The 24,425-nt window shown below is 42.1% G+C and overlaps 9 protein-coding genes across 9 annotated transcripts; 7 read left to right on the plus strand and 2 right to left on the minus strand.

The window, feature by feature from the left end:
* Positions 1 to 409: 409 nt before the first annotated feature.
* Positions 410 to 2,180, plus strand: SAMD00019534_059710 (hypothetical protein; the record flags this gene model as incomplete). The annotated part of the gene is made up of 4 exons (XM_012898569.1): positions 410 to 609; positions 696 to 844; positions 912 to 1,684; positions 1,740 to 2,180. Coding segments are annotated over 4 exons (1,563 nt in total), but the record flags the coding sequence as incomplete, so codon positions are not given.
* Positions 2,181 to 2,628: 448 nt separating this feature from the next.
* SAMD00019534_059720 (hypothetical protein) lies at positions 2,629 to 3,215 on the plus strand (the record flags this gene model as incomplete). The annotated part of the gene is made up of 2 exons (XM_012898570.1): positions 2,629 to 2,965; positions 3,100 to 3,215. 2 exons carry the CDS (start codon positions 2,629 to 2,631, stop codon positions 3,213 to 3,215), a joined length of 453 nt encoding a protein of 150 aa, XP_012754024.1.
* A 362-nt stretch (positions 3,216 to 3,577) lies between these two features.
* SAMD00019534_059730 (hypothetical protein) lies at positions 3,578 to 5,674 on the plus strand (the record flags this gene model as incomplete). The annotated part of the gene is made up of 1 exon (XM_012898571.1): positions 3,578 to 5,674. A coding segment is annotated over one exon (2,097 nt), but the record flags the coding sequence as incomplete, so codon positions are not given.
* A 113-nt stretch (positions 5,675 to 5,787) lies between these two features.
* SAMD00019534_059740 (hypothetical protein) lies at positions 5,788 to 6,604 on the plus strand (the record flags this gene model as incomplete). Its single annotated transcript, XM_012898572.1, has 2 exons — positions 5,788 to 5,919; positions 5,984 to 6,604. 2 exons carry the CDS (start codon positions 5,788 to 5,790, stop codon positions 6,602 to 6,604), a joined length of 753 nt encoding a protein of 250 aa, XP_012754026.1.
* Positions 6,605 to 7,454: 850 nt separating this feature from the next.
* Positions 7,455 to 8,837, minus strand: SAMD00019534_059750 (hypothetical protein; the record flags this gene model as incomplete). Its single annotated transcript, XM_012898573.1, has 1 exon — positions 7,455 to 8,837. A coding segment is annotated over one exon (1,383 nt), but the record flags the coding sequence as incomplete, so codon positions are not given.
* Positions 8,838 to 14,159: 5,322 nt separating this feature from the next.
* SAMD00019534_059760 (hypothetical protein) lies at positions 14,160 to 18,304 on the plus strand (the record flags this gene model as incomplete). Its single annotated transcript, XM_012898574.1, has 6 exons — positions 14,160 to 16,453; positions 16,748 to 17,245; positions 17,322 to 17,470; positions 17,552 to 17,643; positions 17,733 to 18,069; positions 18,150 to 18,304. The coding sequence occupies 6 exons, from the start codon at positions 14,160 to 14,162 to the stop codon at positions 18,302 to 18,304; spliced, it is 3,525 nt and encodes a 1,174-aa protein (XP_012754028.1).
* An 82-nt stretch (positions 18,305 to 18,386) lies between these two features.
* SAMD00019534_059770 (hypothetical protein) lies at positions 18,387 to 19,989 on the minus strand (the record flags this gene model as incomplete). The annotated part of the gene is made up of 2 exons (XM_012898575.1): positions 18,387 to 19,561; positions 19,635 to 19,989. 2 exons carry the CDS (start codon positions 19,987 to 19,989, stop codon positions 18,387 to 18,389), a joined length of 1,530 nt encoding a protein of 509 aa, XP_012754029.1.
* A 622-nt stretch (positions 19,990 to 20,611) lies between these two features.
* Positions 20,612 to 21,967, plus strand: SAMD00019534_059780 (hypothetical protein; the record flags this gene model as incomplete). The annotated part of the gene is made up of 3 exons (XM_012898576.1): positions 20,612 to 20,630; positions 20,708 to 21,810; positions 21,917 to 21,967. The coding sequence occupies 3 exons, from the start codon at positions 20,612 to 20,614 to the stop codon at positions 21,965 to 21,967; spliced, it is 1,173 nt and encodes a 390-aa protein (XP_012754030.1).
* Positions 21,968 to 23,034: 1,067 nt separating this feature from the next.
* Positions 23,035 to 23,993, plus strand: SAMD00019534_059790 (hypothetical protein; the record flags this gene model as incomplete). The annotated part of the gene is made up of 3 exons (XM_012898577.1): positions 23,035 to 23,300; positions 23,374 to 23,479; positions 23,550 to 23,993. The coding sequence occupies 3 exons, from the start codon at positions 23,035 to 23,037 to the stop codon at positions 23,991 to 23,993; spliced, it is 816 nt and encodes a 271-aa protein (XP_012754031.1).
* Between the last annotated feature and the right edge of the window lie 432 nt (positions 23,994 to 24,425).

The raw sequence follows: 24,425 nt of genomic DNA on the forward strand, positions 1-24,425 counted from the left end.
GATGATGTTGTTGTTGAGCCTTATGTGATCGGACAATGAATATGTGTGTGATGAATCCATCATCATCTCAACCATCGATCGATCGCTCGATCATTCATTCACAACATAACACCTGTGTCACGTGATCAATGGTAATGAATGGCAAATGCTTGAATGAATGGGCATGTCGTACTTTTAACAGGCTCTTGAAGTGATGATGACACTTGTTGCATCGTATATGTATATGTATGTTTAATGATACAAACAACTAAGAGAATGAATGAAGGATTCAATTAATGAATGACGAACGACTTTGCAAAACCACAACATTGAAAAAAAAAAGGGAACATTGGTGCAGTACATTTCATTCACTCATTACACTTCATCAATCAATCAATCCAATAACATACATATATACATAGATATAAGAATGTCATCTACACTGTTAGAACGAACAAGAGCATTACATGAAGCTATTGAAAGATATGAGTTGATGATTGTGGCTGAGCAGTCTGAAGAGCCAAAGACTATGCGAGACAATGTAATGCTCAGTCATCGCGTCAATCACTATCTCGAACAATCAGTCAACTGTGCCAACGACTTGGCAAAGATATATCAAGATGAAGATCAGTATGTAGCACCAATTCATTCATTCATTCAAATGACAGGCCTATCACTAACATCATCATCATTCACGCAACCTCATCATTAATTAGGACAAGACAGAATGAGTTGTCATCAATTGCAGGTCAAGGACTGGCTACATTCAGTGCATTCTATGATAGACTTAGAGAGGTGAAGGAATATCATCGCAAGTTCCCCGCACTCGAGGTGGACAGAGTAGGCACCTCGCTGTATTACACACGTAAGTACATTGAATGAATGAATGATGGCCAGAGTACTAACATATCCACATACTCGTCAACATTTAGCCAACGTAACATTCTCTGGCAATGAGTCACATGGTCGATTCTTGGACTTGAATGAGTTGTTTGAAGTATACCTCAATCTACCTTTTGTGGATAAGACATTGGACTATGTTGGATATCTGTCGCTGTTCAATAAGTTCAACTATGACGACCATCAAAGATTCAAGAATAAGATGTACAGAAAGTATCTCGATAAGCTCATTGCATACCTTCAATCATTCATGGAGCGTTCACAACCAATGCTCGATCTAAAGTCAATCCTACAAGATAATATACGCGAGTTTGATGAGAAGTGGTCCAATCAAGAGTTCTCAAGGAGTGCTGTGGCTGCCACCAATGACACATCACAACATGATCAAGTCGACAATAAGAAGGAGAAACCACAACAAGAGGGTGATAGCAATGGCAATGGCAATGATAGTGGCAATGGCAATGGTAATGGAGATGAACAACATGATAGCGCAACACAACCAGCCACCAACAATACGGAGGAGAAGAAGGACGACCCCTCCTCGTCACTATACTGTAAGGCTTGCAAGAAGTTGTTTGCCTCGCAGAACGTGTATAATGGACATCTGAAAGGAAAGAAGCATATCAAGCTGTTTGAGATCATGAAGCAACTGGAGAGTGAGGGTGCCGGTCAGCAAGAGCAACACAAGCCAGTCTATCTCCTCGAGTTCCACATCATCCAGCTCTGTGAGCGTCTGCACGATCAGATCCAAGAGACAATCGACAGTGTCATCAAGAAGCAATCCAGAAGTATAAAGGAGATTGAGGTATGTACATCACGCCAATCAATCAAACAAGTACTGACCATCCACACTTTGTTAGGACGACATGAATGCAGAGGATGAAGAGATTGCCGATGTGATGGTGGATGACGAACCGACTAAACTGCGCATTGCCAACTATCCGGTGGACTGGAGTGGCAAGCCAATACCATACTGGGTATACAAGTTCCATGAGTTGGGCGTGGAGTACAAGTGCGAGATCTGTGGCAATCAATCGTATTGGGGCAGACGAGCTTTTGAGAAGCATTTCCAAGAGTCCCGACACTCTTATGGCATGTCATGCATTGGCATACCCAACACAATACACTTCCATCACATCACCAAGATCAAAGACGCACTGGATCTCAACAAGAAGATCAAGGAGATGAACGTCACCACCACCTTCCGTTCAGATCGCGACGAAGAATACGAAGATGAACAAGGTGAAGTCATGAACAAGAAGACCTACGACATGCTACTCAAGCAGGGTCTAATTAAAAAGAGGAAGGCATAATCAAGTGTCCTTTCCTTTGATCCTCATCAACTCATTCGTTAACATCCATTCATTCATTCGTCGTTTGTTTGTTCATTTGATATTGTTCATTTGTTCAATCTTGTTATGATGACTCATTCGTTCGTGTTATACATGTATTAATACATGTAAGTGATGGAATTATTATTATATTACATGTAATAATAGGATGATGACTTGTCAACAGAGAATGAAGTGGAATATTGCCACACAATCATTATTGTTCAACTTGAGTTGGGATCTGTGTTTGTAGTTGAATTTTATTTAATTATTTTAATTGAATAGTTGAAAAAGAGTTAGTTCGTACATCACTCCACCCACATTCATTCTGTTTACAACAACATTACATACTATTACATATACTATCTATATACCATTATATAATTAATATATTTATACCATAATAATAATAATAACAATGGCAAGACGCGGAGCATCATCAGCTAGAATCTCAAAGGCACCAGCCACCACTTCATCGGCACCAAAGCCAACCACTGCTTCAAAGCCAGCATCTGCACCAACCCAGAATGCTACTCCACAGCCAACACCAGTCGTCATGCAGGGACCAGGTTTGCTCTCAACCATGGCCTCCTCAATGGCCGGTGCTGTCGCCGGTAACGTCATTGGTCACGCTCTGGTCGGTGGTGTCAGCTCAATGATGGGCGGCAACAACGAGCCACAAACTCAAGTTCCACAAGACACCAACATGCAGACCGTTGCCACCGAGACCAACGTTTGCAACCCAATCTACAAGTGTATGTTATAACTTGCATCACATGTGATGATCACTTGATCGACTCATTCACTAATCAACCTTTCCATTCACATTCATTCATTCTTCATTTTAATCTCATATCTTATTCTCTACCCGACAATCAATTAACAACAGCATTCATGAACTGTTTGGAGAAGAACTCTAACGATCTTACATCGTGCCAGTTCGTCTACGATGCTTTCTTGGATTGCAAGAGAAACGGTGGTGGTGAGAAGGCTACCTACTACTAAGCGATTATCAAATCAGCATTATAAAATATAGAAATAAAACGTCAATCGAATAGGACAATATATCATAATGTATCTAGCCAGGTACCTACCTACACAAATACTCTATTAATGCAATGTCGCGACTGAAGATGATTACACTAGAGTCAGAGCTCAGTCGACTGCCACAACCTTAGGGGGGTGAAGGATGGCTCAATGAGGTCAAACCAACAACTCTGCAAAACATCAATGTCATCAACAACAAGATTGATCAAAGTGTGGTTGAGTGGCATGGTTTCATTCATTCAATCATTCAATCAGTTATTATTATGTTGTTGTATTATATGTATATATAAAGATAGAGAGAAAGAGATAGAGATAGATAGATAGAGGGAGAAATGGATACAGAAACAAAGGCTGAACTATCTAGAACATCCTCTTCATCATCATTCTCATCACAGACTGGTAGTCTAAGAGAGAAGGAAAAGAGGAGGAGTAGTATATTGAGTATATTCAAAGAGAAGGAGAAAGAGAAGGAGAAAGAGAAAGAAAAAGAGAAAGAGAAGGAGAGAGATAGAGAGAAAGAGAAAGAAAGAGAGAAAGAAAGAGAGAAGGAGAAAGAGAAAGAGATTGAAGATAAGAAACAACAAAAGGATGATCATAAGAAAGAGAAGAAGGATAGAGAGCGTGAGGAGAAGGAGAGGGAACGTGAAAGAGAGAAGTTACAAAAGGAGGAGAAGAAGCGTGCAAAGGAGTTGATTGAGAAGGAGAAGGAGGAGGAAAAGGCAAAGCTGTTGAGGGAGAAGGAGAGGGCAAAGGAGGAGTACGCCATGCTAAAGGAGAAGATCAAACAGAAGGAGAAGGATTTGAAGAAGAAGAAGAAGGAGTTGGATAAAGATAAAGATAAGGACAAGGACAGGGACAACACATTACAACTTACACATGAGAGTGGAACTGCCAGTCCATCATGGGATATGGCCTCAGATGCATCACTCTCAGAGGACAACACATCACCGCGCAGTCATACCTCGTCTTCAGCGCATGTCACATCGCCAGAGAAGCAGCCCTCAGCAACAGAGACAAGCAACTCAACATCATCATCATCCAATGTACATATGATAGCCAACCCAAAGAAGCACTCAACAGTCGCCATACCATCACTGTTGAACAAGATACCTGGTGGCGGCGAGGGCAGTGGTAACACAGGCAGCGGCATATCTGGCACAGGCACGCTTGGGCAACACAGAGGCGCATTCATTCAGAAGTCACCCAGAGGAAACGTGTCCAACAAGAGCACTTCAACAGACAACGACTTTACATACTCTGAAGACGATGACTCGACCACAAATCCACCAACATTGGTCGAGCACTCATCATCGCTCTCTGATAGCTTCGCGATGGCTCATCAACAGCAGCAGCAGCAACACAATGGAGTGGTGCCACCAACCTTGGTCGTGTCCCAGCCCAACTCCTCGTCGCCAGTGTCTGCTTCTCCCCCGACGCACACTGCAACCTCACCACAGGACGAGACGAGCACATTCCTCAATGAAGCACTGGCATTCTCCGAGGAGACCATGGGCAAGTCTGCATTGTACAAACGGATGATGGAGGACTTTTACGAGAAGATCGATCAATGTATACTCTCGGGACAGCACTACAATCCATTGGTTGAGAAGCGACGAGCACAAGCTCAACGCAACGCCATTCTCAAGAACATGCGAAGAGGATCGTCACCGAGTGGCGAGGACCACAAACGATCATTCTCAACAACAGCGGCGCCACAGGACCTGCGGAACCTGGCCATGCTGCACGAGCAGCAGATGTCCGGACGCACCGGCTCCTCGTCTACCGACCACTCACCGCCAAGTGGTGGAGGTGGTTCGAACAATCATTCTCCATCATTCAATCTCAAGTCTTCTTACGACTCGCTCATGCCCCAATCGGGACAGCAACATGGCCAGCACACGTCCGAGACGTCTCAACAGGAGCATCATGGTCATGGAAGTCACAATCGTCACAATCTCCTCACATTCCTCAATAGCAACAGCAATAGCAATAGTGGCGCCAACAATGAGAAGAAACAAAGGAGGGGTGTTTTGAAGAGGACATTCAATCCAAATCGACTATCATTGACATTATCACAAGCACAGCGCACAACAATCAACTCAGCACAACAACAACAACATGAGAGCAGACCACTGACGGACAAGTTCCTCCCCTTTGACAGTGGCAGGCTGAAAAGGATCTTGCCCAACATGCGCAACCTCCCTTCGATCCCCATGCCCAACTTCCAACTACTGCCCAAGCGCAAGAAAGAGCCCAACACCACCGAGTTCAAGAAGGACATCGATTCCCTACTACAAGTGCTCGAGTCTGATGCGCCACAGAGCACAGACTATGAGTCACCTTATACATTCAGTGAGTATCCAATGATTGGACAGAGATACACTACCCAACCGGCCACACCACTGACACCCCTCTTTGTTTAGAATCACACTTATCAGTTGCACAGCAGTATCGTGATCAATTGAAACTTCAACGCAAGGTCATATATATTAGCCAACTCAAGGCGAGGGCGGACAGTCTAGAGCTGCGCATGCTGGTGAATGCCAATCAGATTGCTGACCAACGAGACAAGTGCAAACAACTGTCCACAGAGATGGCCAACAACTCCAAGCAACTCACACAGGCCACCGAGGTCTCCAAGTCATTAATGATTGATCCTGATGTATGTGTTCTCGAGACGATTGATTGATTGAATGATTGAGTGACGACTGACACTTGTTGTTTAGGAGGAGTATGACATGGATTCAAGGATAAACAGGTCCAAGCCTGTGTTGGAATCAAGTCTGAATGATGTTCATGACTTGTACGAGAAGGCCAAGAACTTGGAGGATTCTGTACAGATACTAAGACGATCAAACAAGAAGACAACGTATCTGGACTATGTCGTCAAGATATTCGTTGTTGGATGGTTGTCGGCAGTGTTGTCCTTCATCTCTGGCAAGTGGTCAGGACAAACTCGCAATGAGTCGTTGGCACGAACAAAGAAGTGCGATGGCAACAACACCACTATCACATCATCATCAATGTCCAAGACACATGCACTTAATGATGATGGTCAGGAAGACGAGTTTAGTCGGATGGAGATGCAACAGAAACAACATCTACATCAACTACAGTCGTCGTCAAAGGTCGACCCCAAGATTATCAACAATGCTCACAATCTAGATGGACCAGCCAGTAGTGCCAGCATGAATGGCCTCAGACCAACACTAGTGTCTGGCGAGCAGAAGAAGAATGACTTGATGAAGGTGGCCTTGTCCAACCTCGAGGCTATGAGTCGAACCATATCAATGCTCCGCGAGAATGACGAGTCCAGCAATCAAGACGACAACACTATAGACAATTGATTATTTGATCAACTTTGGAAAGAACCTGGATGAATAAACCCCATCCTTTTGTACAAAGTTATAGGCCCTGGGACCCAGAATACCTTTTTGGACACTTGGTAAATCTGGATATTATTCAGGATCTAGTTGGCTCATGTCTGAGGAATATATATAAAAATTGTTTATTACATCTTGGAATTGGAAAAATATATTTACATAATAATCAACTGATTATTATTCATTTATTGATAAATACTTATTTATATATCAATATCTGCACCAAGTGCAATATGAACATCTTTAACTAGCGCACCCACCTTGTTACCTTTCTGTAATAAACCAGTAGCTCCAATAGAAGTATTGAGTGCATTGGATGACTCCACATACTTAGTTGGTCTCAACCTGGCCATTATTTACAATACAGTTGGAAGTCATCATTCCAGAGAGGTTTGAAAGGGATTCTTTTTATAATATGTATTAGTTTATAGTTTCGAATGAATTAATTAATTTATTAAAATAATAATACTATACTTACTGTACAACATTGTTAAAAATAATTAATTGTTTGATTGATTATATTTTAATGACTGAAAAGAATGATCATTTATATTCCTGATTTAGGTCTTATGAAAGATTATTGATTGAGTATATATACGTATTTTTATTATTTCTTTGTAATTCTGTATATTTATTGCCAAGGTGTCCACCTCAATAAGACAGTCTACTTTTTATTTATCACCACTTCATAAGTGTTTTCTTCGCTTAATGGGGGTATTCCAAACTTGATTGTGATGATACCGACACTACTTTTGTCCATAATAGATCATACATAAAACGTATATGAACTCCTATAATATATTTATTTAAACATCCAAAATGATATGATTCCCTCGTGGTCCGCTTTCGATATCACAATCAGCGCAGTTCTTTCATTGACGAGCCTCCATATGATTTCAGGTCCTCCTTTGAATTGCAGAGTTATTGTTGGAATTGTTTTTAGGGTCTGCCTTAAAAAAGAAATTGCCACACCAAAAATACCACTGCCTATTGTTTTTGGAGGATATTCGAAGACTTTGATGATTAAATGTGAAAGATTTCTCATCTTAGTAAAGGTGTCACTTTGGAGTGGAAAAGATTGTTTGTGCTTATAGACAATAGAGAGTGAATTAAGAAATTTGTGGCCAGACAAACACAAGTTCTTTGGAGAGAACAGCCCACATAGAATAGTTAGTGATGTGAATGAAGGTACGTTCTTTGTAGTGATAGGCTGATTGAAGAGGGGACCGAAGATCAACCGCATCACTGACTGTGGTATGTGTCCAACCTGAAGAGGCTGATTGAACATTTCGAGTGTCAATTGAGTCACTGAATGTGGTATGTGTCCAACCTGAAGAGGCTGATTGAACATTTCGAGTGTCAATTGAGTCACTGACTGTGGTATGTGTCCAACCTGAAGAGGCTGATTGAACTTATTGAGTGTCAATTGAGTCACTGACTGTGGTATGTGTCCAACCTGAAGAGGTTGATCGAGTCCATAAAGTGTTAATTGGGTCACTGACTGTGGGATGTGTCCGACTTGAAGAGGTTGGTTGAAGCAATCGAACACTAATTGAGTCACTGACTGTGGTATGTGTCCAAATTGAAGAGGTTGGTCGAGTCCATAAAGTGTTAATTGGGTCACTGACTCTGGGATGTGTCCGACTTGAAGAGGTTGGTTGAAGCATTCGAACACTAATTGAGTCACTGACTGTGGTATGTGTCCAACCTGAAGAGGCTGATTGAACATACCGAGTGACAATTGAGTCACTGACTGTGGTATGTGTCCAACCTGAAGAGGCTGATTGAACATTTCGAGTGACAATTGAGTCACTGACTGTGGTATGTGTCCAACCTGAAGAGGCTGATTGAACATAACGAGTGACAATTGAGTCACTGACTGTGGTATGTGTCCAACCTGAAGAGGCTGGTTGAAAACAGTCAATGATAATTGAGTCACTGACTGTGGTACGTGTCCAACTTGTAAAGGTTGTTCAAAGGATCCATCATTTATATATGTTATGCTTGGGATTTGACTGTTTAGTGGATGCCCCCTGGGGAAATCATATCGATATTGTGTTTGCTTTAAATGTTCAAATGTTCCTCTTAAATTAGATATTGTTGCTTCGGAGAGAAAGGAAAAGTGTAGCTGAGGTGATGGTGTGATAATTCTTTGCTGAAATAATGTCTTTTTGCACACTAAGAGGAGGCATAGCATATCAATACAGTCAAGATAAGAAACAATTATTCTCAATAAATATACAGATAGTGATAAAATCATGTTCGTGTTTGTTGGTTGTAATTTAAAGTAGCATAAAAAAATAAAAACAAGATGCTTGATGGGTGTGCCCTAACCCCTAACTATCCTTACTATGAGTTCGGGCGAGATCTAATCTTCTTGCATAAAAATAAATAAATAATAAAAATAAAATCATCTTTATCTTTTTTTTTGATTGCAATGCATTGAACCACATCACACACAGGCACATTTTTCTATCTCCTATTTGTTGTAACACTTTTACTTATATTATTATAAGATATCATCTGGAAACGACAGGGACTACACTTACAAAAGAGAGAGAGGAAATGTATAATATGAATTTACCAAGGATAGATATAAAAATGGAGTTATTGGATCAGATCAATCAGTTTTATGACGATTATAGGATTGCACAGTGATCAGGCCCTAGAGGACGATACCGTATCAAAGGAATAGGAGTTGATATAATTATATCAATCATTGAAAGAAGATTCTGAGTCTTTTGAGTGAACTTTATTTACCCAAGAGAAACTCTAATAGGAACTGAAATTGACAAACCTACTAAGTTACCAAAAACTGCATTGTTAAGTGCATTGGATGACTGAGAGACTCCAACTCCAGACTTGGTCTGAACCTGGCTATTATTGACAATACAGTTGGATGTCATCATTCCAGAGAGGTTTGAAAGGGATTCTGGTTGGTAATAATAATATTAATACAAATGATATTTTCATTATTATTATTATAATATACATACTGTACAACATTTTTCAATATAAATGATTGTTTGATAGATTTTTAGATTTGATTTTGTTATTATTATAACCGGAAATGATTGAAAAAGGATAGGTCCATCGATGAACTATTAATATGACCCAAGAGAAGAGAAATTAAAAAATAATAATCATAAATGTTATTCTGAAAATATATTACCAATTTGTCTTGATTGACATTGGTGATAGGTTTCAATACTCAAATTTCGAATTGAAAGTGTCCTGGTATCTAAGTTTATATATCCAATGATGGGAGTTAGGTTGATCAAATAGAGGTATTCTTCTTAATTGGAGGCGGGAAATTCATGTTGATAGGTAGTCAAATTCAACAGTTGAAGTTCCAAATATTTGATTGGATCGATCTGAACAAAGTGTGTTGATGTGATCATCAAAACACACACACATTTCAATCATTTCATTTGTTATTCATTGTAATAATAATAATAATAGTTAGAATAATAATAATGAATATATTAAAGAAGAAGAAGGAGGATGCAGTTGCCAAGCCAAAGGCTGGCAAGGAACAATCAAAGCCAGGCAAGGAACAGTCAAAGTTCCAATTCGACATCAGGATTCAATCGGTCGACAACTTGCCAATGGAGACTGGATCGTTGTATGTGTCTTGGAAGCGTGGCGCAAAGTCATCAAACAATGGCAAGACAAAGGTCGTACAGATAAATGGCAAGCGTGCTATATTCGATCATCACGTGCAGATGATCACTACAATGATGAAGACGCCCAAGAAGACCTTTGAGGCAAAGAACGTCAGCATATCGATCAAGGAGGAGAAGGGCAAGAAGGGCACCACCATTGGCAAGACCATCATCGATCTGGCCGACTTCACAGGCAGCAAGGATGATCAAAAGAAGATCCTATCAATCAAGCCAAAGAAGGGCAAGATGCCCTTTGTCTTTCATGTATGTCCAGAGTCAGAGGCTGTTGCCAGGCATGACACTCACATGCATACTAACGCTCATTCACTCAATCGAATAGATGATGGTCAAGTGTACAGAGCTCCAGATTGGTGCAGATGATGAGCCCGCAACAGAGACTGACTTGAACTCGAACGATGGATCAGATGATGTATGTTCATCAATGCTGCGGCAACTCAACTCCAACTTCGACTAACGCCAACATATCCTTTGATCGATCACTAATCATCATCTAGGAGGAGGATGGAGAGGACTTCTCAGACGACAGTGAGACATCATCAACATCATCACATCCAAGTAGCCAGACTACTACACCTGTAACGCCCACACCATCACATCATCCAGTGTCCACCACGCCAACTACGACTACACCAACTTCATCTACTACTCCAACTACACCAACACCATCAGTCAAAGATACCAAGGCCACTCCAAGTGTCAGCACCAGCACTAGCTCAAACACCAGCTCAAGCAGCAGTGGCGATAAGAAGAGGATCGAGGAGTTGGAGAAACAGGTACAGGAGTTGAACAAGGAGTTGGACTTTAAGAAGAAGAAGGTGAAGGAGTTGATTGAGGAGAACATTGAGTTTGAGGACAAGGTCAAGGAGATGCAGGAACAGTTGGACAACAAGTCAGGCTCATCGTCGTCATCATCAAGCACCACAGCCACCACTACAACGGTGAGCGCTACAAGTGCAAGGGATGCCAAGATGATCACAGAACTCCAAGATCAGCTGAAGCAGAAGGATACCGAGATCAAGCAAAGGGACGACCAGTTGAGGCAGAAGGATGATCAGATTAAGCAACGTGATGACTTGGTCAAGCAGCGTGATGGGGAGATCAAGCAAAGAGACGATGGTATCAAACAGCGCGATGAGCAGTTGAAGCAGCGCGATGACCTGGTCAAGCAGCGCGATGACAACATCAAGCAAAAGGACGACTTGCTCAAACAGAAGGATGCTGCGCACCAAGAGTTGATCAACAAGAACAGTCAGCTTGAGAAGGACAAGGCTGCAGCCATTGCCGCTGCCGCCACAGCAACAGCAGCCGCAGCAGCAGCAGCAGCAACATCATCAGTTGTGGTCGCATCACCACCTCCAGCACAGCCCGCGCCAACCAACAACAATGATGAGGAAGTCGAGAAACTCAAGAAGGAGATCGAGAAATTGAAGCTCGATGTGACATTGGCACAGTCTGGCGGCGCGATGATTGGTGGAGGAACATTGGAACTCAAGAGAAAGATCCAGGAGTTGACCAGGGATGTCAAGGACAAGGATGAGATCATCGCCAAGATGAAGAGCGGCGCCAGTCCACCTCCAGCTGCGATCACACCCACTGTCTCCACATCATCTCCCGCTTCCACCAGTCAGTCAGCCATTGCCGCAGCAATGGCACCACTGGAGAAGCAGATCGCCGAGCACAACAAGACAATCATATCACAGAAGCAGGAGATTGAGAGGTTGACCGCTGCCGCTGCTGCTGCCACTGCCGCCGCCGCTACTGCCACAGCCGCTGCTGCCGCCGCAGCTACCACCAAGAAACCATCGACACCAACAGTCGACAACACAGCCGAACTCAATGAGCTCAAGAGCGCGAACATCGAGCTAAAGGACAAGCTGTCCAATGCCAACAGCGATTTGAAGGCACTACAGAAGCAAAAGGATGAGCTGGACAGGATGATGGAGGACGTCCAAGACACGGAGGAGTTGAAGCGCACGATCAGGGAGTTGGAGGAGGAGAAGGAGCAGCTGCAGAACAGATTGGAAAACCAGACAATGTCGGCGGCCAGCCTGAGTCTTGGCGCCGGTGGCAAGGACAAGAACAAGGACAAGAACAAGGACAAGGACAACAAGGAGCGCGAGCAACTCGAGAGACAGCTCTCTGACACCAAGAGCGAGCTGAGCAAGGAGCGTGAGAGAGTGAGGAAGTTTGAGAAGGACAATCAGGATTTGAAGGAGAGAGTCAGGCAACTGGAGCAGCAACTTCAACAACAACAGCAGGCACCTCTGCAGCAGCAACAGACTAGTCCACAACCACAATCTGGATCCAAGGCAGAGATACAAGAGCGAGAGGAGAACAAGCTAATCGAGCAATGTATATACACATTGCCACTTTCATTCAGTGATGGGTATGTATTATTGGATTATTGATTGATCGATCCATCACACTAACATTAATTTAATTTGTGGGACAACAGAGTTGGAGCATGTTCACAATCACTGTACACTCAACTATTGGATCACAATGCCTTTAGCAATGAGAACTCAAGACTCTTCAACAAGGTCATTACTGCCCTGAGGTACTCTGTTGAGGTATGTCATGTTTGAACGATTATAGTCGAAGCCATCATGATCAATCACTCACTCACTCACTCACTCAATCAATCACAATCAAACATTATACAGAGATCAGTTGATAATGCACCTGAACTTTGTTATTGGATATCCAACATATCTGGACTCATTCATTTGATTAAGGATGGACCGAATAATATTGAAAGTGAACTGGATCCATTGATTGATGGAATCACAATAACGCCAGCGATCGCATCACCATCAAACACATCGCGAAAGTCACCATCGACCAGCTTTGTCATCCAACTGGATGCACTGACTCAAGAAGCCTACTCATTACTGTTGCACCACATCTACGGTAGACTGCGACCGCGATTGACCAGCGTGCTGGCCGAGGCCTCTGCCGCCCTCTCGGAAAAGTCCAACCGCATGTCGGCCACACACACCAGCGACCTGCACAAGGTCTGCAAGACGATGGACAAGTACATGAACTACCTCAAGGACAAGTTTGTGTTCAGCTCCATCATCCAACAGTTCTTCTCGCAGGTGTTCCACTACATCTCCTACACGCTGGTCAATGACATTGTGAGCGGTACGACGGCCAACTCATGCACGCCCAGCTCGGGATTCAAGATCAAGCTGAGCCTGTCGATCTTTGAGGACTGGGTGTCGTCCAATGATGAGCGCGACCTGCTCAACCACTGCAAGAATCATCTGGGCGCCATCGCCGACGCGTCCAACCTGATGGTGATTGACAAGTCCATCTTCACAGACACCGAGTCCCTTCAATCGGCATTCACCACCCTCAACGTTCTACAGATCAAGAAGTTGCTCGATATATGGAGACCTGATCAACTATCGCCCGATCCCATACCATCGATGGTTGTAAGCATGTCACGAAACCACTGGAATCTACCAACATCATCACTCCAACTCACAATCGATCCAACCACATTGATTGAAGTCACACCAATACTTGACGATTAATCAATCAATGTGTCTCAATATTCATTCGCGTGTAATAATAATAATAATAATAGTATATCCCTTCCAGACTCTTTTGCACAGATAGATAGAGATATTACTAAATTACTAAATGAATGAACAAAACGAAACTTGTGTGTTTGGCGAGTTTTGCCGACTCTTGGGTGTGTCGACTTTCGTCTTTTTGTCAAAAGTTCATTAATTGAAAACAACATACACATAATAACATAACATTAATATAACATATACGACCTTTAACTAGTTAATGTTATGCCAAGCTATTATGATGATGATATAATGATGTTCCCCAATCAAGACAACAATGGCAGTGATGCTGATGTGATTGGTAGTAGCAGTGGCAGTATCAACACTGACCAACAACATCAACTACTACTACATCATCCAACAACAACAACAACTACATCTAACACATTATCAACATCAACATCATCAACAACAATAACAAACAACTTGGATACACTCAAATCAAAGATCATCGCCACCAACACACTGATACAAAAGTACAAGTCATTACAGAGTCAACACAAACAGTCATTACAAGAGAATAACAAGTTGAAGGCATCACTACCACATGCTGCTGGTACTACTGGTGCTGCTGTCAATGGATCGAACAACAACAACAACAATGGAGTGACACAGCCACCAATGTCGCATGACAACCTGTTGAAGCAATTACAGTTGGAGAGGAAGGAGTCAGAATCGTTAAAGACACAGTTGGAGAATGAGATCAACAATCATATACCCCTGCGCAGTAGAGCTGAGAAGGCTGAGGCGCAACAGGAGCTACTTAGACAGCAGTTGGATCAGCGCGACTCAAAGATCGTCTCGCTCGAGTCATTCGTTCATCAGATACAGGCCAAGCTTGGAGACTATCGCATGTTGATTGACAAGAATGAGAAGTTGACCAAGAAGCTCGAGAAGACCAAGGAGATAAAGAAGCGATGTGCAGAGATCAAGCGTGAGAATGACAGGCTGCTCAAACAACTCAATCACTTCAAGTTGCGTAGTGGTCATGTCCAGGACGGCCCGTCATTCTACGGCTCGCCATCACGACTCAAGGCAGGCGCATCATCATCGGGTGGCAATGGCAATGGCACTGCCACTACAAACTTGGGTCTGGAGGAGTTGGACAATGAGCTGTTCGACAATGATGTCAACAACACGAGCACTGGAGATGAGCATGGTCGCGAAGGGTCAAAGACAGGTGTGGACGTCGATGGCAACAACAACAAGGCAACATCAGTGAGCGACTCTGGACCTGACTACCACTCGGATGACTTCTCAAGAGACAACACAGCGCCACAACTAAGCGATACTGAATATTATGACTATCATGGCGGAGGTGGCTTTGACGATTCATTCAGCTCAGCAAATGAATCAGTGGAGATGGAAGAGATACACATGACTGGACCAGTATTGGAGGGTAGTGTGGTTGACACTGTTGACACACAACCTGCATCATCTGCTCCACCTCCGAGCTCTGAGAAACTCATTGATGCAGAGATCATTATGTTGCCACCTGCATCAACTTTGGTTGTGACCGACAAACCATTGACTCAATCAGTGTCGATACTCGATTCATTGAATGAGTCGGATTGCAGTGACAGTGAAGATGCAGTCGATGGGTCAATCAATGACAAAGATAATGATAAGAAGGATGAGGAGGTCAATGACAAGCATGAGGACAAAGAGGAGCACAAGGATGATCAACAAGTGGATGTTCAGAAGGATGCTGAAGACAAGGATGTTCAAGAGATTACTGCCAAGCAAGACGACCAGATTGAGAGCATGATCATCCAAGACAATGTTGCGATTCATAAACAAGAAGATGTTGGTTCATCACAAGACAATGATGAGAAGATGGACAAAGGCGATGATCATGGCACGACCCACGATCAGATGGATGTTGTTGTACAGCACAATGATGAGAGCAGGATGGAGAAGCTGGTTGATACCGAGTCACCCACTGCTACCCCACATCAATATTACAATATTATGGAATCGTCCATTGCATCACCCATCTCTCCCGGTGCCATATTCACAGATGATGAGACCAAGCAACAAAATGGAACACCTAAGAAGTCTACTTCAACGCCAGTCATACCTATCTTCAACAACAGCATCAACAGCATCAGTAGCGATCAGCCCACATCAGACGACAATAATCAAACATCTGATGACCTCTCAAACTCTCAGTCACATGAAAATCTTTCACTTGACGATGATAGTACCGATCAGGCGATGACCATTGACTCGAAGCCATCGTCCCCAGCCCCATCTGCACCTCTGACAGACACTATTATGGAGATTGATGATTCACCTCAACCTGTCCCCTCAGCACCAATATCCAAGACTCCAGTACCAGAGAAGAAGACGACCCCTTCTCAGCCATCAACCTCACTTTCACAACCAACTCCATCTACAACACCTGCACACACAACACCTTTACCTCATATCCCAACCCGAGTACCATCAACGACGACCACAAACTACAACATCTCAACCAACTCCCTCTACCTTGGGCTACCAAGACAACAACTTCACACCAGTCGACACAAAAGTCAACCATGGTATTACCGTGGGCAAGAACGACGCAATCAACGACAACTACACAACAACAACATATTCCACCTCCAGCCCCAACAMCCTATTTCCAAGCTCACCCACACAACAACACCAATACCTGCCCTGGCAAAGGCTACTGCCTTTGCTGATGCCATGCCATCAATATCCACACCCACTCTACCACTTACCCAAGATATAACCGCAACAACAACTACGACATTATCATCCACTTTTCTACTTCCTCAATCACCCAATCGATCAAAGAATGAACCAACAACAACAACAACCAAGTCCACCAGTACGCAGTTCAACATATTCAATGTTCCACTCCAACTCATCCCAAGCGAGCCCAAGGTCATCCTGGAGCCAACACCCAAGCCCATCAAACCAGTCACATATAACTCAATCAAGAGTCTTCTCACCAAAGTTTCTCGTGGTACACTGAAGCGCTCAGACGAGGTACTGGGCAATCTCTACACGTCCATGAATGGATTGGAGACGCACGAGGCAATCAAATGGTGCAAGAAGTTGATTGCTGTCTCAATCAGTCTGTTCCAGAGTCATTGTCCACTCTCCAGTCCGATGATACTTGACTACACCCATCAAGACTCACTGAGATTGGTTGCCATGATCAAAGACATTCAATCTCATGGACTTACACAACACTTGCACCAGACGTTTGATTTTAAGAATGAGTTGTTCAAGTATCTCAATGGAGTGATACTCTCTCAATGCAGCACACTCAAGACCCAACTCAGTCCATCGCCCAAAGATATCAACCAATCTATTTATTTGTGGTAAGTACTCTTGCTGCTTCCTTCCTTCTGGCATCAAGAATCCAAGCACTAACTCAAACCATTCCTTTCCTCCTAGTCATGTATTCTGCCTTCTCGCAAAGACAGATGACGCCTCGCCTGTGCTGACATTGATGTACGACTTGTTCCAGGTCAGATCCAAGCACACCATTCAACTTTTTAAAACCATTCACAACAGTGTACCTATGTTACTCTCTACAACCGACAGTATGTATATATGATGAACTTCTAGATCACATGAATGACATACACAATACTAACATCTCATCTTTTCCATCACTAAATTAGATGACTTGATCGCCACAATAAGGTGTTGTCTTTATCAAATATTCCAACAATACGATTCAAAAGATAACTATTCCAAGGAGTTCAAATCACTAGTATGTACATCAATGTTTGGATGAATGGTGACGATGTCAATTGAATCATAATACTAACAACAATATATTATTAAACTTCTCCACTCTAGCCATTGACCCAGACAAACTTGATGGACTATGCCAATGGCTTACTGATCCAGTTTGACTCAGCACTGGCATCATCAAACCAATACAGAATATTCAGCTACCTGAAGAGTATCGAGTTGCTATCACAATTTCTCGGATGGGTTTGGACATTCAACAACTTCATTGCCACTAGACTCTGGCAATACCTTGGCGCACACTCCAGTACCAACCAGGTCGTATGCAGTCTACTAATGCAATCGCTTGGCATCTCTGGAGTCTACCATCTAACCGAGAAGAATGACCTGCAAGGCATTGCCAACATCAAGTCCACCATCAAGCAGATTCTTAATGCTGATACATGTAAGTTCACTACCCTTTCCATCATATCTGCTTCCACCATTCAATCAAATAGATACTAACCAAACATCCACGCATTGTAGTCACCTTTGAGTTTAGATTAGCCACAGCCACGACATTGCTACAACTCAGTGTTGGACAACATGACGATATCTTAGTGTTGCGTAACTGGTACAACTCATTGTCGACACAGAACAAAGAACGTTGTCCATTGATATTCGTTCATTTTATTCAATAATAAGCTCGTTGTCCATGTGATGTATCCATATTATTATGTCATTGTTGTGTTGTTGTTGTTGCTGTACATCATCGTCTTCCCCTTAGAAACTGAAGGATATACCTTCCATCTTGATAATTGACTCTACATCATCCATGAAGTGATGGTCGGACCTGATGAAGGAACTCTTGAACTTGCCTCCAACACCAAGGAATAGTGAATCGTTCAGACGACGAAGGGCTGTTCGGTATAGACCGTACGCTTCGATTGACGTGATGGTCTTGGGCAAGTCGTTTGGCCTGTTGACCTCAAAGAACTTGAACGACCTGACAGTGAGAGTAGACATACCTACAGGGTATGTATCTGGATGTACCACCCTTTGGTAACTTGAGCCAAAGATCAGTGTCTTTAGGGTCTGAGGGAGGACACCTGGTTTTAAGATCTGGTTGTAGCTGTCTCCAAAGTGTAACGTCTCCAAATTCTTGGGTAGCACATGATGATGGATGGGCTGGTCAAACTGTCCTTCGAACCTGAGGTATGTGACACTGTCGGGGATGTCTGCTGGCTCCAGTGGAATGTTCCAGCAATAGCCAAACTGAATCTTCTTTAGTCCTAAGGGGAGGACGCCAGGGCCCATTGGATACTTGAGGGCAGAGCTGACCTGCAACTCTGTCAAGGTGTCAGGAAAGACACCCTTGGTGACTGGATGATTGTAGACCGTGCCCATGTGAAGTTTGGTGAGACTTGGTGGCAGCATGCCCTCGGCAAATTGGAAGGCAAAGTTTCCAACCTCTAGATCCACAACATGGGACTTGATAGCACCGACGGGGATGGTCATATCATGGAGCAGGAATAGATGAAGCCTGGTCACTGAGGTGGGGAGAAGGTGCAGCGATCCAACAGGGAAGTACTCAATGTCAACCACACTACTTGGTATGCTGTTTGGTACAACAGTGATATACCAATGATGGCTGTACCTTAGTTTAAGCAAACCATCGGGTAATACACCCGGGTTTATGTCCTGACAGAAGTCCCAACCAAAGGTTATCGACTTTAGCGTGCTTGGGAGGCATCCAGGCGTCAACTTTTGATTGAACGACTTTCCAAGATACAGCTCTGTCAATGTTGGAGGGAACATCTTTGCCTCCAATGGTTGATTGAATGACTTGGAGGACATAATCCTGATTGATGAGGTTGGCAAGGTCTCCAACACTGACAATGGTTGATTGAATGTATCACCAAGTTCAAGTCTAGTCACAGATGATGGTATAGGCTTGTCTGTTGTTGTTGTTGTTGTTGTCGTTAGCATTGGTAAACTTTGGGTCAAAGTGAGAGGATGGTGTATACATACCAGGTAATAACATGTAGTCTAATGATAGCCATGTGAGCATGTCAATCTCACTCTGTTCGCCTGCGATCAGTAGATGAGTCTCACGTTTGATGAGCAGGGAGAACTCAATGATCTTGAGATAGGACTTTAGTACACGCTTATGTTTGAACTCATTGATCTCTGCAGATACTGGTACGCCAAGTGTCTCTAACAATAGGTAGTCATCCTTTTGTCGATACCATCGTTGACAAACGAATGTGAAACATATACGATCGATATTATATAGATTGTTTGTTATTGTTTGTAATAAGACATGTGATAAGTTAACGAATGGATGTTCACTGTTGTCAACAGTGTCAATAGGGAATGTTGACATCTTATTATCTATCTATCTATCTCTCTTTGGTATAAATTAATGTTTCGGTGATGTTGCCACGACTTTGTTTGACGTTTGGACAAGGACAACCGAGGGTTTGGGGACATCATAGATCTTTTACAATAACAGTATTAGGATAGATAAAGATTGTGTGTCTTTACTACTTTATTCAAAGAAGTTGTACAACCTTACAACTGAATATCTAAGTATCTTCTCATTTGGAAGTTCCAAGTTACCACATTCATTCAAAGTTTTTGCACTCTATGGGGTTCGAACCCATGATGGCGAAGCCACTGAGACCTGAACTCAGCCCCTTAACCTCTCGGGCAAAAGTGCGCATGAAGTTCCAAAATAAAAAAATCAAGTAAAATACCCTAAAAAAACAAAACTCAAAATGATTAATCATTTTAAAAAACTAGTTATCTAGATCGTTAAATAGATTGGAACAAATCAAATCACATTTTAAAATACTAGATAATTTCCAATTTTGAAGTAAATCAAACCACTTACTTACTTTTTTGAATCAACAAATCTTTGATCAAACATATATTTTAATACAAATGTATTTGAATCAATGAATAAAGTATGGATATACCATTGACCATTCAGAAGAATATATTGAATGAATGTTGGCACGATGGGTATGTGTCAAGAAAGTGGAAATACTCTTTGGCATTGGTCAACTGGAATTGGTTCAATTATATTGTCAATCATCTAGTGATAAATATACCTGTTCAACTACTTCCACCAAGTCCAATACTAAATGACGGTACTAAACTAAAGACATATGGACAACTGGCCTATGATTCAGAGATCATCCTATTACATCTATGCAATCGTTTCAACATCCTATCAACATCAAGAGTGATCAGCATTAGCATATACCCAATCAAGGCGCTGCTTCATGAGAAGTACCATACTAGTCTGTCATTGGTGAGCGATAACTTCTTTGTAGACAAGCTACAACAACATCAACAAGGCAACACAATCATCAAGCTCAAGTTCTTTCAAACAGAGTTCCAACATCATCAATGGCCACTCGACAAGCATAGTGATCGTATACTCAAACTACTCTTGTCGCACACGACCTCATCAAACATATTGTTTGAGTTCGATGTACAATCATATTTGAATGATAGTATGCTTGAATACTTGGCCATGACCAGACATGTACAACGCTTTGACTTCTACGTTGGAGATAAATATAGAAGTCGTATACATGACAAGATGTTTGAGAGACTTGCGGACATCATGACCAAACATTGCAACACAATGACATCACTAAGCTTGGATGATAGAGTGTTTGTTGAACGAATCCAACCTCAACTACATCTATTCACATCGTTGGACTCAATCTCAATCACAAGAACACGACTGATCAACCTCATTGGTCTTTACCAGTTGGCCAACAATCCTCTGTCTAACCTCCGTTCACTCACCTTCCTAGAGGCCCATGAGGTTGCTGAGGAACTCAAGGAGTTCTTGAACAATGTATCACTCGAACATTTGAACATTCATCGACTTGAACTCACTGATATGACGCCGATCAAGACATCAAAAGTACTGGCACTGGATCAGTTTGAGACCATCAATATCATGTCATTCAGTGATTCAAGTATCGAGTATCCATGTGTAATTGGCCAGCGTCTTAGACACTTTGTCGTGCCAAACAGATGTATGAAGCATCTCGACTTGTCCTCAACCAACGGTCAATCATTGGAGACATTGACATTACATGGATGGACCGATGACATTGAGGACTATGATCGATTGGCAGCATTCTTGGACAATCATCCAAGATTACTATCACTCAATGTTGAAGTATGGTGGAATGGACATTCCAATCAATCAACGCCATCATTATTCAAATCAATTGCCATGCATCCAAATTTAAGAACATTGATCATCTCTATGAATTACTATCAAGATACATTGCTGCGAGCCATTGCCAAACATAATAGATGTATTCAACTGTTAACATGGTGTGATGTTGGTCCAACTACAACCAAGTTACTTGAATCATCAAACATCTTTGATTCAATAGTAATGGTAGAGTATAAAACGAAACTCAATGTTGAGTGCTACAGGTACCTTACTCAATCAGACCATCATCATCATCAACTGGAACCATTCCCATCATTCAAATCCAAACGGATATGTTCAATTATGTAGTTGACCATCATGTCATGTTCAATCAATCACTTTTATTATTATAATACATTCCAACATTCATGCATGAATTATAAATATCTTTATATCTGTTATACACTTACACGTCTGAAATTGGAAGGTTCCAACATATGATCACTTCCACAACCCACGTCATGTATCTACGCTCTCCACAGTCCACTTCAACATAAAAGTGATCGGAAACGAATTTGGGACTAAAGTTGGAAGCCACACTTTGTTTCTTTTCAAAGTGATCAAAGGGTACCCTTCCCTTCCACAAGCCATCCACTCTGATGGTCGACCCAACTCGTTGTAAAAATATCTACTTTGGCCGATGGATGGACATGAATGAATGATCAATGCAAATGGACTTAAAGACATTCTTTATTTCATTCAATCATTCATTCATTCATTAATTATAATCAGATAAATATCAAACATGTCAAGTAATATTATAATGATATCAACTTTGTTGTTGACTATATCATTGTCAATGTATATTGTAGAATCAGTTGATACATATACTTATGGACAAAAGGTCAGTTATGATAACTGGTCTTTGCAATTTGAGGATCAATTCAATGGCAACACAATAAACAAGTCTATCTGGAATGTTCGTGACAGTGGTGTTGTCTACAACAATGAGTTGGAGTACTATGCACCACAGAACGTCCTAATCCAAGATGGTAAACTTGTCCTAGTCTCCAAGAAGGAAGTATACAAGGTACATATCAACCTCGATCAATGATTGGAATCATTCCACTCACTCACTCTAATCACTTAATCAACCCGTCCTTCCAGGGAAAGAACTATACTTCTGGTCTCGTGGACACTATTGATAAACTCAATGTTACATTTGGAAGAATTGAAGCATCGATGAAGTTGCCAATTGGTCAGGGAATGTGGCCTGCATTCTGGATGATGCCATTCGATGAGGGTGAATGCTATTTGAATGCTGGTGAGATTGATATCATGGAGACTGTCAATGCTGAGATGCAATCATATGCAACATTCCATCATAACAATCGTACTGATTGTGCTGACAACTACCTCGTCAGTCAAGACAAAGGCATTGCTGTTCCAACACTCAACTCTGACTACCACAACTACTCTGTGATCTGGGAGCAAAACTGGATTGTATTGTAAGTTATAATAATTGATTAATTGATTGAATGTTAATATCATCTTGTGATACTGACTCTCCATAATATATAGTATGGTGGACAATGTTGTTTATAACATTATCAACAGTACTTCGCCACATCTTCCAATCCCAAGCGTGCCATTCTACATCATCCTGAACACTGCTGTTGGTGGAGACGTAAGTATATATATTTGACCAGGATTCACATAAGTTAGTATCAACTCGCTAACAAACTACAACTGCTCAGTGGCCAGAGTCACCTGATGAGACCACCACTTGGCCTCAGTACAACTACATTGACTTTGTTAGAGTATACCAAAAGAAGTCATCACCCTCTACAACTTCATCTACGACCAATACACCGACTACCTCATCTTCTACCACTAAGAATCCGACTACTTCCACCTCTACTACTGGCAACAACCCTACCACTACCTCCACTACATCTGCAGGTACTACCAACAAACCAACAACCACAACTACCACCGCCTCTCCAACCACGACCACAACAACTACAACAACAGCATCACCAACAACAACAACTACTACAACATCCGCACCAACATCTACCATCTCCACTACTACGACATCCACCACCACTGGCCACCCATCCAGCGCCATTCAATCATCATCAGCCTCTCCACTAGTGGTCCTCCTCTTGGCAACCGCCACCTTGGCCATACTTATTTAAATAATTCAAACCATTACATTATTTATTAAATTATTACATCGACTCCTGGTCTGTATCACAATTCATCAATCCAACAATCATAAACATGTGTCACAATGAAGACCAACTTTCGGAATTAGTAATTCGATCGATCGGAAAAATAGTGGGTTTGGAGATGGTGTCGACATGCGAAAGTCATCAAATCTGAAGACACAATAAAGCCATCACGTTGTAAAATATCTCTTTTGTGGATTGAACGAAGCAAACATATAAGGGCCTAACCCAATAGGCGATCGTCATACTCATCTTCAATTACTCACATCAAAGAGATAATAAGTACCTTAAGATGCGGACTACAAATATTATTTTATTTATTTTGTTGTTAACAACTTTAGTTTATACAATTCAATCAACGGATACTCTATATACATATGGTCAAAAGGTCAACTATGA

Source organism: Acytostelium subglobosum (genome assembly GCF_000787575.1).
Source record: "Acytostelium subglobosum LB1 DNA, scaffold: scaffold11, whole genome shotgun sequence".
Classification (NCBI taxonomy): Eukaryota; Evosea; class Eumycetozoa; order Acytosteliales; family Acytosteliaceae; genus Acytostelium; species Acytostelium subglobosum.